This window comes from Papilio polytes, unplaced genomic scaffold (genome assembly GCF_000836215.1).
Source record: "Papilio polytes unplaced genomic scaffold, Ppol_1.0 DF824303.1, whole genome shotgun sequence".
NCBI classification, from domain to species: Eukaryota; Metazoa; Arthropoda; class Insecta; order Lepidoptera; family Papilionidae; genus Papilio; species Papilio polytes.
In genome coordinates this window covers 1092595-1106117 of record NW_013524901.1, presented here as the reverse complement: position 1 = coordinate 1106117, position 13523 = coordinate 1092595, and the positions used below count along the sequence as shown (strand labels likewise).

Genomic DNA, 13523 nt, shown 5'->3' with positions numbered 1-13523 from the left:
TCATGGTAAACGTGAGATCATTTAGTAAAGCGTTACTTATAGTGTTAAATTAATGACTGCGATATGACCGAGCGAGGATTGAAATGGCCGATAAATAATCAAAATGATATTACATCTTTGACCTTACTTGAATTATAACGTACGTGCCTTTACCTCACCTCGTAAATTAATCAAATGGCTCTCACGTGTAGCTAGACTAGTATCGGTACGTACTAGTTTCAGAGCCAGTCGAGGTATAGAATACGAATTATTAGGGTTTCGAATAAAACGTTTTAACGACTAATATCGAGTATGATTTTGAAGATTAAGTAACATTGAGGTTATGTTGACTGTCATTAGTAAATTTATATAAATAAGTACATTATTTGTGAATTACTTGCAACATTGGATAACCTAGCTATATTTTTTATATTAATGTATGCAAATATATTTAGTATCGATTTTTATTCCGCAAACAGTAGGCATGACATAGAACCATAAAAATAATCGATGATTCATCGAAATATGAGTTGTAAATCAATTGAAATATGAGATTTGACCACAAACATACAAAGATCAACCGCGGTACAGAAGTGACACCATATAATTGAAATATCAAGTAAAATCAATATAGTAATTAAACATTACATAAATTATGAACCAACTTTTATTAAAAATGTTGATGTAATAGAAATAATATTTGTACTAGGATGTTGTAATATGTGACTAGAATTCTACTTTAGTATTAACGTACGTGACACATCTGGTTAGGAATTTATTCCTAGATTTGGTCAAATTTAAATATATTTGTCCATCGCAATGGCGTATAATTTATTACTAACCATTAATGTCGCCTACGCGATGACTCAATTACTGTTAACTTAGTGTCATTCTGATTGATCAGATTAAAAAATGAATTTAACAATGGGTTTACAAAAAGCGTTTGTTAATTTAAATAATCCTTTTGATTTTTTTATTTATAATAGCACATATACAATAATTTAAGCACACATCATATTAAATAGGTCATTTTGCACTACCTATGTTCTACGGGTGAAAATCTATATTGGCTTTGCAGTTATTTACCATTAAATCGTATACTGAGTTTAACATTTTTAATTTGAGGTTATCTAACCTTTTATCTAAAAGTCTATTACTCCAGGTTCGTAATCCGAGTAGTTTAGTGGATTGATCTGATGTAAAACAAGGTTAACGGTTTATCACTTCTGTATTGTAGCAACGAGCGTCAGTTGTAACGGTAACAAAGCTTGCGGTAACACGATTATGTTGCCAAGAGAATTATACGCGAACACACGTTATTTTTTAATGTAAATATAATAGAAATTTGTATAAACTATATGAAATATCTAAACTCTTTAATGCTAATAAAGCAACTCGTACGTATTGTGCTTAATGGTGTGCCTATTTCCACCAGCCATGCATCTCTCTCGCCGGTCTCAATTTATATCACAAATGGAAATTGAATCTAACATCCTCGAATAGTTCCGACACGTTAGTGAATTAACTTGTGATACAATCCGACGACGGGCGTGTCGTAAATTGCCGACTCGCGCCCAATTAGGCCTCGCAATGGCCAGTGACAGCGACGCCTTACTTATGCTGTCACAGAATTAGAAAACTAAATTGGATTGATTGAGAGGTCACCATTAATAAAAAAAATTAACCAAGTTAGCGTACGCAAATTTACATACAGCAAAACCACCCTTCTGTGAGCTGGGTGAACATGTACGATATTAAAAAAAATCGTCTTGTGGAAATTAAAAATTAATAGCTTTAAGCGACCGGGAATATACCATGACTAGGTACAGAATCAGCGTAGGTAGCCCTATTCATGTGCATGAGCGCGAAATATGAACTTCCTATTAAATGTAGGTATGTTACATGAACGAAAACTCGAGGGGACGTGTTTGACTGAGCTACACAAAAGGACTTGCTCGTATACCTACAGACGGAATTTACGAATTCAATTATATTACAACTGTGAACTTTGCGGTTAGGTGCCAATTGAATATACAGGCAACCCTATCTCATTTTGTTTTAAAAATAATTCTTTTGCACAGGTTCAGTAATGAAAATTCGCATTAAGACTTTGTTGATTTTAAATTATAATTGATTATTATTTTTATAGCTCTTGTTTTAAATATCAAAAGAACCCTCAACGCTATTTATTGTTTTCCATTAAGGCCAATAATACAGGCAGTTATTGCACGAAAAGGGCATATCGAAAACGACAACATATCAAATACGACACATAAAGGAGAACAAGTTAAAAGTATGTGACATATTCTAGGAACTCGCGGGTCGAAATCGTTATGCGCGATTTAAAAGTCAAAATTATGCCCCGTTATGTGCGCGCGATATACGAGGCTCCGACATTGGCAATGGCCGGGTTTTTTCTGTAATAACCTTATCGACTCCTTATCCAGCAAGGGTAAGTCACAGACCTTAAAAGGCTGGTCAGGCCACGAGTCATCGAGGATTCCTGTCTGTACATATGCTAGTTTACCACTAACGAAGCAATTCTTGTAAACTGTTTAGCATCTAAAATCGGAAAAAGTCCGTGTGACTATAAAATAAAAAAGATTAAATGTAATATTACAACCCTTGTTACTAAATCCATAAAGCGTATACGCCTGGTTACGTACTCTATAATTCCTCCTAAACTTGTCCAAAAAACTTAATCAGATTTATCATTATAAATATAAAAATAATTGGATACAAATATAAGACCATTATATGTCGGTAAGCATGAGTCATTCGAACGTTTCGATAAAAAATCCCTTGTAACGACGATTAAAGGATTCTTTACGACTTGATTCATCGCACCTTATTTAGAAGTATCAATCAGTTTGCTCTATTTATACATTATGCTAGAATACATGTTCGAAGTATCCTAATACGCGTGAAGTATGCACGAATTAAACCTTATGTTTGTATGCCGAGCTGTTTATAAAACGACTATTTGTTTTTTTTGCTAACTATTCGCATCGGTAATTAGGAACCTCGGGGATTTCACAGATTTTTCAACTTAAATAGAATTATTAAAAAAAATAGTTAGCTTTGATACTGTGTTTCGCTTTGTTATCTTTACATGTACCGCCATCTGTCGGTAGGATCAGAACAACCATAGTTTGTTCGCGTACTTGATTAAAATGAAAAAATATGAAAGTAGATACTCACCAGCACGGAAGACCTCGCCGCAGCCATCGCAGCGGCTGGCGAACTGTGCGTCGTAACAGTTGCCGCAGTAAATCTTCTCGAGCTTAGAGCCGAACTGCTTGTCGACGAGCGACACGCGGCACTTGGCGCACAGGAAGCACGCCTCGTGCCAGTGTTTGTCCTTGTACGACAGGTCCTGGACAATATACAACAGTTTCAATTTAAATAAATCTACGTACTTATTACTACAATAGAGGTTAAATCTTTTATGCCCGATCAATTATTACGATCAATTATTTTTCCATAAAGCGATCAGCCAGGAGTCACAACTACTATTTCCATGGCCATCTCAAGGGATGCAACAGGAATTAGGGCAAAGATGATGCTCGCCGTCGTGTCGACATCTTAAAAGTTAAATTACAATCTACGTTGATATTAATAACATATGTAAATTTTGTACAGATCCCAGAATATTTGCGACGAATAAAATTTTAAATAGCAGTAGTCAAACGTGAATTTGCGATTGTTAGAATATGTGAAATATAGTCCTTGATCGTCGTAATGTCACATTTAGTCTACTCTTCCATATTAATGGGATACAAGCCCCATGTAAATAGTGATCGTTGCTAACACATTGTTAAAGCAGTGTGGGTAGAAATTATAATACATTAGGCAGTTTTTTCTATTCTACAATTTTCTTTATCCTTGTCTACTGTTCACTACCTACAATCAATGAACCGTTAGGTTATGACAATGAACTTTGTCAATCGCTTAATTTTTTTTACAACAATAGAACATACGTAATATGTTTCATTGATTGTTGGTAGTCTGTGATTTAGAATAGTTACAATTTCCTTCGTAAGTAAGTTTGTCTAGTGTACTTTTTCAATTGACTAATCAGGAATTATGCTGGTGTTATTCATTCCATTATTTGAAAAAAGGCCAAATTAGTGAAGCCAATTGAATCTTCAATAGCTTCATATTAGAAAGCTCAAGATATGACAAAAAGCTCGTGTTTCAATGAGCGAAGCAAAAGTACGTCTTCGATGTAATAATATTACCGGCAGTTCAAACCGTAGTCTTATCATTTCACACGAGTGTGCATGTTTATGAGTGTTGAGAAATAGTTGGAACAATTTCAAACAATTGAAAATCGTGGTTCGTTGTATTTTATGCTTCAAGATAATTCAAGAGCAGCAATATCTAAATGGCTCACAGGTTCAGCGACCAAATAACGGTTTTGTAAGAATATAATTTGTATGAATAATGTTACATTACATCGTTTAATGATAAATACACACAGCCCAATAACTACTTTGATGTTTCTGAAATGGATTTTTGGTTTCTACAGACGCATCAAGCTTTTTATAATTTCATGGTGTTAAAAAGCCTTTTCGCAAGTTTGTGTCCGTTGTTGTAGAAACTGTTTTAGGTTTTTATAAGGGTGAAAATATTTTTCATCTTACGAAAGTCAAATGACATTAACACAAAGATTAGCCGTGCACAGCGCTCGTTGACGAATGCTTTCGGTTTCAAAATAAAGCTCCCCTCTTTCTGTTCTATTCTTGGCAGGCCGACAAGAACCGGAGAACCCGCGCTTAGAACTAAATGTCGTAATGTCAATAAAATATGAATGTTTATTTTGGCCGATTACGAAACTCTTAGCGGGACTCGGATCGCGCATAAATCTCCAGCGAATCGCCTGATGGATCCACCCATGGCTGCTCAAGGTTAAACCCGCAACAAACACGTCGAAAATACTGTATTCCCGGGCCAAGAATAGCTCGCCTGGAGCGACCGTGTTTGTTTTCGAAAAACGCAACGCAGATTTGTTCGAAGCTGAACGTTAAGACGATTTCACCACAGCCGATATACACAACATACACAATAGTTCCGCTGTTTGTTTGACGCGTGATCGAATAAACACAGAGGAATATAATTGAACATAAATTCGACAGGCAAAATTGTTTTGAAATGTTTACATGTAGTATCTTAGATCATCCTCGTTTAAGATTTAATTAGCAGTGGATGAAGCAAGCCGCGAGAACAATCAAAGTACATTTGTATGTTGGCTATGTGTATGTTGGTCCAGACAGGAAAACTCATACGTGTTAGATGTATGTATGTATGTTGTGAGCATTCACGTATCACTTTATGTTGGCTTGGCAGCGGTAACTGGGGCCGTGTGCAGTACGCCTGAAGAATCTGGGCCGGCTGGAGTGACATAACTAAATTTGATCAGTGTAACAAAGCTAAGCAATGCCATCACTCAGTGCTATTCTAAGGACGGCATTCGGAAGATGACATTTAATGATATTTTAGTACTGAGTACATTATCTGTACCTTAGATTACAATGAAATTGCTGTTTCTTCGAATTTTAGATTTTCAGATTAGGCTAAACACAAAAAATATATTACTAGCTATTTGTTTCAGTAGATATGAAAGACATTGGTGTAATATTTGGCACAAATAGAAAAAAAATATACATATATTTTCTCCCAAATTTAGTAATAATAGTAAAGTAAAGTAGACTAACCTTAGAATCGATGCCGATGATCTTGTTGCACTCCTCGCAGCCGTTGGCGAAGACACTCTCATAGCACTTGATGCAGAAGGGGTGGTCGTCGCGCAGCACATAGCGCTGCCCGGTCAGCGACTCGTCGCACTGCCAGCAGCAGAAGTGACCGCTGTGCCAGTCCTTGTTCATCGCCTTCGTGTACTCGCCGCTGAAAATTAGCTGAGGACAAACAACCAGGACATTCAACAACTATTACCTACAACTAAACACAATCCAATTCACAAACACAAAGTCACTGTGAAATATCCATAGAGTGAGGAAAAGCTTATTACATTATTTTGTAATTTGATAGTTATGTGATAGTCGTATTTTCAAAATAGTGAAGAACTAATTAAAAACTACATGAAAATAATGTTTTAAGACTATTTTATTTTATCAATGTATACCTTAAATTAGGTCGGGTATGTGAGGGTGGCCAAAATTGGGTATACTACCCTATACTGATAGGTAACTCTAAACGTCACTAATGATCAAACGCGATCAGTAATCGACACTCGGACACAGATGCACTACGAGCAGCGTCACATGGCACTTGTCACGGGGTCAAGGGAGCTGGCCACCACTGCACATACCCATCGTCGTTGGTGTTGGTCGTGTTGGTCTGCTCGAGCTCGGTGACGGTCACCTCGCCGTCCTTAGATTCCCTACGCTTCGACGTTTTCTTGACCTTCCTGGTCTTTCTCTCCGTGGTGGTATACTGGACTTGTACATCAACGTCGGCCATGGCTAGAGTCGATGTCGCCTATCGTAGCAAAGAAAGCGATATCACCGAACGCGGTCGCGACCCGAATTCGAATGGCGAGCACCGGTAGAGCTGAATTGGAGGAATTATTCCAGAATCTTTAGCGGCGCAAGCGGTCGCGCCGGTGGGGGGAGTTTCGGATTTAAATTTGGAAGAGTGACGGAGAGGGCAGGTGCGCGGGCGGCGTTTCCGAACGTCCCGAGAATCGCACGTTTCCCTCGCGAACGTTTATCCCCCGCGCTCGCTTCACCAGATCCGATTCCGCCCCGAGCACTTATGAAATGTAGGCCGGCAAACATCAGTTACGATATTATTGAATCCCTTATCACTTGGCTCGTTTTGACTATCGCTCAATTGTAATTGGCAGGCATTTATTGATTGGCACAATACAAGCATGATTTGCTATAAGTCTGTCAATTTGTCGATTATCCGCGGCGAAGACACATTTGCTGACGGATCGAAACCTTAATCAGATATCTTCAGCTGACGATTATTTAAAATTTCATGATCAGATCATAAAACATATGTATAACCATGAATTATATCCAATTCGATTGAAATTTTATGATCGTTGTTTGCCTTCAAATCTTACTTTTATTTAAGATTAAAAACTGTTTATTGGAGGATAAATTACGAATGTCAATTAAAAATCGGAAGTTAAATAAACCTTTTTGTTGAATAAAATAACGCGATTTTGATCTGTAACAATAAGCATTGCAGCTACAGTTACATCAAAGATGGTATGTTTCGAAGAATCTTTTAAAAGAAGCACGCATTTAGAATGGTAGGGATTGATGGATTTACCCCACATGTTGCTGTTTATTCCTCGAAGCTATCATTACAGGACGCAATGGATTGGATTGTCTGTATACAAAAGTCACTTTAAGTTGTGTTAATATTTTGCATTGAACTAACATCTTTTATTATTCTGAATTAGCATTATTTTCTAGGTTAGACATTTAATCCAGGTCACAACTATTTTTTTAGTAAAAATATACTCATATTACTGCCTTATTACAATATTTGCGAGATGCTTTGAGTTATAAACTTTTCCTTGTTAAATTGATCAATTAAAATTCTTGAACAACGCATGCTCTATCATTTCGAAATGTCTAGACACTGACTGTGTTGTTTGTTTCAGACCTCGCAAGGTCTTGGTCGTGATCGTGAGAATCATTCACCGACTTAAAAATAAATACTTCCGGCGTCTCCTGAGACCGTGGGTTTGTAAGGCAACATCTGGTCGTGGGAGGAATTCCGCAAAATTGAGTTGGACGACGCAGCTTGTGGAAAATGCGCGATTTTCGTCACAATTTGTTATATTAAATTCTTAGAATAACTAGTGATTGTGATAAAAATGTTAAAAATAGAAGAATGACTTTAAAATTGGATGTGTTATAATTGATTGAAGTAAGTGTGCGTCCAAGTGTGTATGACTTGTGAAGGAAATAAGTGTGTCAAGACAGTTAATTGTAATGTTAAATCCGAAATCTCTACTTAATCAAGTATTGGTATCGACATCAAAATAACTAACACAAATTATTATTTTCTTTACTAATCTGTGTTTAGGTCATTAGATAATCGGAGTTTAAGTAATTATTAGTGAAACAAGAGGTTTAGTTGAGGTAAATGAACTCGTCCTTATCAACCTTGGTATTCTAAGGTGATTTACGAAGTTTTTCATAGTTTATCATTATTATATTTTTAAATTCAAGGCACATTCTATCTAGATTTTTCATGAACAACATCGTATTCGGATGAGTTGCCATCCCGAAATTGTTTTGATACATCCGATACTAAACAAAACAATAATTTATCATACGGTTGACATTCAGCAAAACCCACTCGTTTCGCAAAAAAACTGTTTAAAACGCATATTTTTTTTTAAATAGAAGCTTTCTTAAATTTTCCTCCAACTATATCATAGATATCGCAATTCCAATCAGTTAAAAAACTAGCCTTAAGGTTTGTACTCGCACTGCTGACGGATTTACATAAAATATTGTAAAGTTCAGTAACTAAGTTTTTATAATACTTAAGCGGGGAGTTAAATCCTTGGGAAAAATGTTTGTTTATGGTATAGTTATCGAATTTGGCTTGGCATTACGTCAAGTCTGAACGGAATATTTTTAGTCCGTGACGAACGATGATGGCGAACAAAAAAGGACGTATCTAAATTCGTTGTGAATACACCCACATTGAGAATTGAAAAGAAAATATCGCTTTTATAGAAAGGATACTATGTGATGAAAGACATTTTAATTCTTAAAAAATTTAAAACATTTAGATTTGTACTTTATCCTTGTATTATTTATGTTTTGTTTTTTTTTTTTTAATTCATATATTTGCGATAATATTATCTGTATTAGTGCAAAAATTTATGTTCGGAAAATGACAAGAAAATAAGAATTGACAAATCCTAATAGGGTTAGAGTGAATTTTATTTAATAAAACCAATAATTCAAATGTGAATTTTCTTTCATAAATAAAATTAACAACTAGAATATTAAAGTTGTAACAACATGGTCTTTTGACAAAGGATTGCTTTATTTTCTCATTACCGAGTTAGTGGTCGTAAAAACCTTTTGAGTGGTCGCTTTGAAATAAATGTAGTCGTGTTAGTTTACAGCAGGAAGCCCATTGTGTTAAAACAACCGCGGTCATAATATCGTTGCTAACTTGTTTTCTAAACCGCAGTATAGAAAAACATTGAGCGACTAGGTATGCGCTTACGAGCTATGCAGTTTAAGATTAAATTTTAATTTTATATTTAATACACGGTTGCTTGTTCTTTTACAGAGTTTGAGCTTCGCCTTTTTAAAATCTAATTGAATTAACTTATCAGGAATCGTCATTCTTTCGGTGTTTGGTTTGTGAAAAAAGCGTCATTGGATATCAATCTTTTTAATGTTTATCCTGGATTAAGTCCAATTTAGAGTTTGAAAACAATTAATTTTAAAACTGACGCAATTGAATATCTTCTTAAAATATAGAGTAAAAAAAATAAAGACAGTACGAACAAGTTGGAATTTTCATGCCACAAACTAATTATAAAGATTGGAGTATGTTAAAAAATTACATCCATAACCTTATAATAATGGGAGTTACTTATGATATCCTTTCGTGAATGCGACGCGCGTCATCTTCATTAAGAGACAAGTGGGTCGAGGTCCCCGGCTCACCATGTCTCGGTATTTTCGTACGGCTTATGCAACTCACATCCAATGCGACAAAATAATTTATGAAAGATCACAAATAGTTACGATATAAAGGTATTTCGAAATGAATGTCAATTTATCTATACTTAAATATAGGGTTTTAGTCTCTAGGTTAAAGTATCTAATCAATAAGTTACTAGAGTTACATAGACCCAATTTGCTTAAGTTTATTAAAGTTACGAGTATATAGCTGCTATCGAATTGTGGTCTTGGTGTTTAGTGCGAGTTTTAGTTATTTACGTTTTGATATATTTAGTGTAGCTGTTCTAGTCTTAACAACTTATTTAACCCGAGTTTCGTTAAGGTGTCAATTAAAAGACCATTTTGTCATCGCTAGATAAAGGTGTATTGCTTGTAAATGTAGCAGATGTGATATTTTACAAAGATTTTTAAGCATAGTTTTCGATTCTAGATTGTCTAATAAAAGCCAAACTTATTAAAGCTGCAATTTATACACTAGGTTCCCGTCGTAAAGGAATGTATTATTGAAACAACACTACGGAATGTAACAAAAACAAAACGCAAGGAAGGGTCTCAACGCTTTATATTCAACATTATCAGTCATGCTGGTATCGAAGCTGGTGCAAGCCGTGCGTCGGCAACTGCAAGCGCTAATCTCCGAAGTTAGCCCAGAAATCAACGTCTTCTTCCGTCTCCTTGGTTACCTCGTTTGTGTCTTTGTTATTGTCATTTTCTTCGATGAACGAGTCTAACTTCGGGACCTCTTTCAATCTAGGTCTGACCTCATCGACGTCCTCTTCGGGCGTGCTATCCACAGACCCTTCCGTGCTCCATCTATCGTTTCTTCTCTCCTTCGACTTCTCTCTCGATCGACTTCTGGAATAAGAACGTGTCGATAAATTAGGCGTGCTTCCGAATCTTCCAATGTTTTCGCTTTCATTCATTTTTCTAAATTCTTCCTCCTCGAGTGAAGTGAACATTTTTAATTCTTCGTCTCGCGATGCTTTTGACTCATTTGATGAAGAAGAATGGTGTTTCCTAAAACTTCTGCGACGCCCACTCGGGTCGTTACGTTGCAAAGGGCGAAACTTAATCCCGTCAAGAGATCTTAAACAAATTAACATTATGTGAGTCGAATATCATCAAGTGTAATGAATCCATGAAATAAGTGACTCGCTAATCTCTATGCGTGCTCTGGTGCTTATGAGGAAATGCACTAAATGTGAACAATCAGGTAACAATGTCACAATGGTTCGTGATGAACGTGTAGTCACACTTATTAGCATGCTGTCAAAATCACTGAATAGTAACCTTAAAAAATCTTCGCTGTAAGCGGTGCTGTCCCTGTCGGCGTTGTATGAGTGGAAATGAATTTCTGGTAGTGGCTTCCGAGACGGGCTTTGGGGTTTGTAATGCCATGATAATTTATCTTTGTCCTCTATAGCCGCATTTAATTCCTCTTCGTTATCAAATGAATTATCAGAATTTACTGTATTTTGAGGAGTAGTTATTCTACTCCTTCCTCCTATGCTGACCGACTCGGAAGTATTTGATATAATTGTTTTAGTTTTAGTCGGTGTATAAAGGTCCGCTCCATAGGTACCGTTGGCTTGTGAAGTCTCTTCGACAGATTCTTGGCCGAAACTAGAGATCTTTGTCGAGAACAAGATGGCGGCCGACCGTGTTTGTCCATAATATTTGACTGCTGCGGATTTGAGTGAACCATTTTTATCTTCCGTCAAGACGAGATATCCTTGACCGCATTCTTTTATCCATTCTCCGGGGGACGATGAGTTTGATGATTTATTAAGTAGCCGCGTGTAGTATTCCACCAGTACTTCAAAGTTTGGTTCGCCGTCGGGCACGACACCCCTAATTATGTGCTTCAAGCATTCTATTGCTTCGTTTATTCCCGCATATGATATCACGAGTGAAAGCATCAGTCCCATTCTTCGGGGCACGAACTAAGGGGGTGGTAGGAGTGGGGTTAAAGTTCCTCGGAGTACGAGTGGGTGACGGGGCGCGGGATGCAGCGATGTGACGCCGGGGCAAGACATGAACAACTGAAAATTAAAATGCTATTCTTGCCAGATTAGTGTCCACTTTTAGAATATAATTTTGGCCGTGTGGCCAAACTTCGTTGCGATTATGTCTCGTTTAATCTCGATGTTCAAGGTTCCTCAATGAGGTTCATTTTGTCACAATGAATTGGATGGATCAAATGATTTAATGAGACATTTGTTCCTTATCGTTTTGTAATGAAGCTTTTGGTCAATTAGACTTTATTTAATAAAGCAAACATATTAATCAGAACCACGATTTCCATTACATTTTATGAGTATTGTGGGTAACATCATTGATGTTTATACAAATTAATTTACATGAGCAATTAATCAAATTAAAGCTTATCCGCCTCGCAACTCTCTGCTGTGGATCTATTTTTACAAGCGTCTAATAACTCAAGCAATATTCAAAAACCGAGCCGTTGTTCATAGGCGGAGATTTATTTTGATACAACGTTACGCCTCCGATGATCTGACATTGAAATCAGACTTCGTTGCTCCTAAAATAGTAAGTATATTATTGATCACACTGGCTGTTAGTGAGTCAGCAGATTTAAAGAAGAGATAAAATGAGTGTTTAAAGTCCGGTATTAAAATTAAATTTTTAAGAAGAAACTGTCTACATGTTATGCTAAAATTCATTAGCAGTATAACAATATTTTATATTTTAAAAGCAAAATACCTATAAGCTTCCGTATTGAACAGAGCAGGCTTGTAACCACAAAAACCGCTAGGAAACTCTATCTCAAATGATTAATGACTAGGCCACTAGAAATCGCCATAACAGCAAATTAACTAAAGCAATATTTTCACTGCAAAATATGGCTATTGTTCAACAAATAATATTGGCAGTTACAGAATTGTAAAGCAACAACAGATATTCATTATAAGATTTTTATGAATAAAAGCAGGAATTATTAATTTCATCCATGAACAAAAAAACAATCGAAACAATAACATCTGGTGCGCTATTATTTGCGCACGCGCCTCAAAAGACATGACATTTAGCGTCGGCAGCTTTCGTAGAAAAACATCGGCTATCCGTTGTCACGTTGCCAATTATTTTATTGCCAAGCCTATAAGTATATACAATAGCTATATTGTAGACGGAAACTTCCTTTCTGTCTGCAATTACTTGTAATTACATATTATTATTGAATTTTGTTCTGGGAATGGAAATGATATAATTGACATACGTTCAGAGACTAAAAAAAACTTTTTATTCAAAAATCAACACCATAATTTACTTCTCGGTTTATCTATTTTATTCCATTTACTAATAAAATAAATCTATTGTGAGAACTAGCAATCAATTGTTTAAATAATTTACTAACGTACTTGTTAGCTAACCATTGTAAGAATTTAAACTATTATCGCATTTTAATGTTGAAGATATTTTTATTTCCTAATCGATCTTTTTTAAAATACCTAGGAGTGAATTAAATCCATTGGTTAAATGTTTAGAAGCTAAGAATTACAAACATTCTCATTCTTGTTTTATATTAAAAACAAAAAACGACGTAAAATGGATTTTTTCTAATCTATACTATTATAATAAAGCGTAAACACACACTTCTTTGTTGCCTAAGATGTCAGCAATTACAGCATATTTTTGGATAATTCTTTTTTTTAAATAAAAAACCCTACAATTGCGTCACGCTTTATGCTATATATTTTAACATCATTAAACTTAGGGGGTAAATATTTTGGATAAAAACCCTAAAGCTGGACATCAAGGAAGCAAGGTTGTCATCATGTCATGTCATTTTGACATTTGTAATAAACAACCAAATATAATTTC

General features: G+C 35.8%; 2 protein-coding genes across 4 annotated transcripts in view; both read right to left on the bottom strand.

The window, feature by feature from the left end:
• Nucleotides 1-13523, bottom strand: part of LOC106101197 (four and a half LIM domains protein 2-like) — a 92511-nt gene that overhangs the window by 11265 nt on the left and 67723 nt on the right. For both annotated transcript variants that reach the window (XM_013280360.1, XM_013280351.1), the window contains exons 7-8: nucleotides 5697-5897; nucleotides 3181-3355 (exon numbers count right to left, since the gene is read on the bottom strand). In XM_013280360.1, the coding sequence (XP_013135814.1) occupies nucleotides 3181-3355; nucleotides 5697-5897 (376 nt within the window). The remainder of the gene's footprint in view (nucleotides 1-3180; nucleotides 3356-5696; nucleotides 5898-13523) is intronic.
• LOC106101210 lies at nucleotides 10225-11875 on the bottom strand. 2 transcript variants are annotated; one of them, XM_013280370.1, is made up of 2 exons: nucleotides 10971-11875; nucleotides 10225-10766 (listed from the first exon to the last, which is right to left on the bottom strand). In XM_013280370.1, exons 1-2 carry the CDS (start codon nucleotides 11606-11608, stop codon nucleotides 10310-10312), a joined length of 1095 nt encoding a protein of 364 aa, XP_013135824.1. In that variant the 5' UTR covers nucleotides 11609-11875; the 3' UTR covers nucleotides 10225-10309. The 2 variants fall into 2 exon arrangements, with proteins under 2 accessions (XP_013135824.1, XP_013135828.1); XM_013280374.1 differs by having other exon boundaries at nucleotides 10225-10535; nucleotides 10971-11874.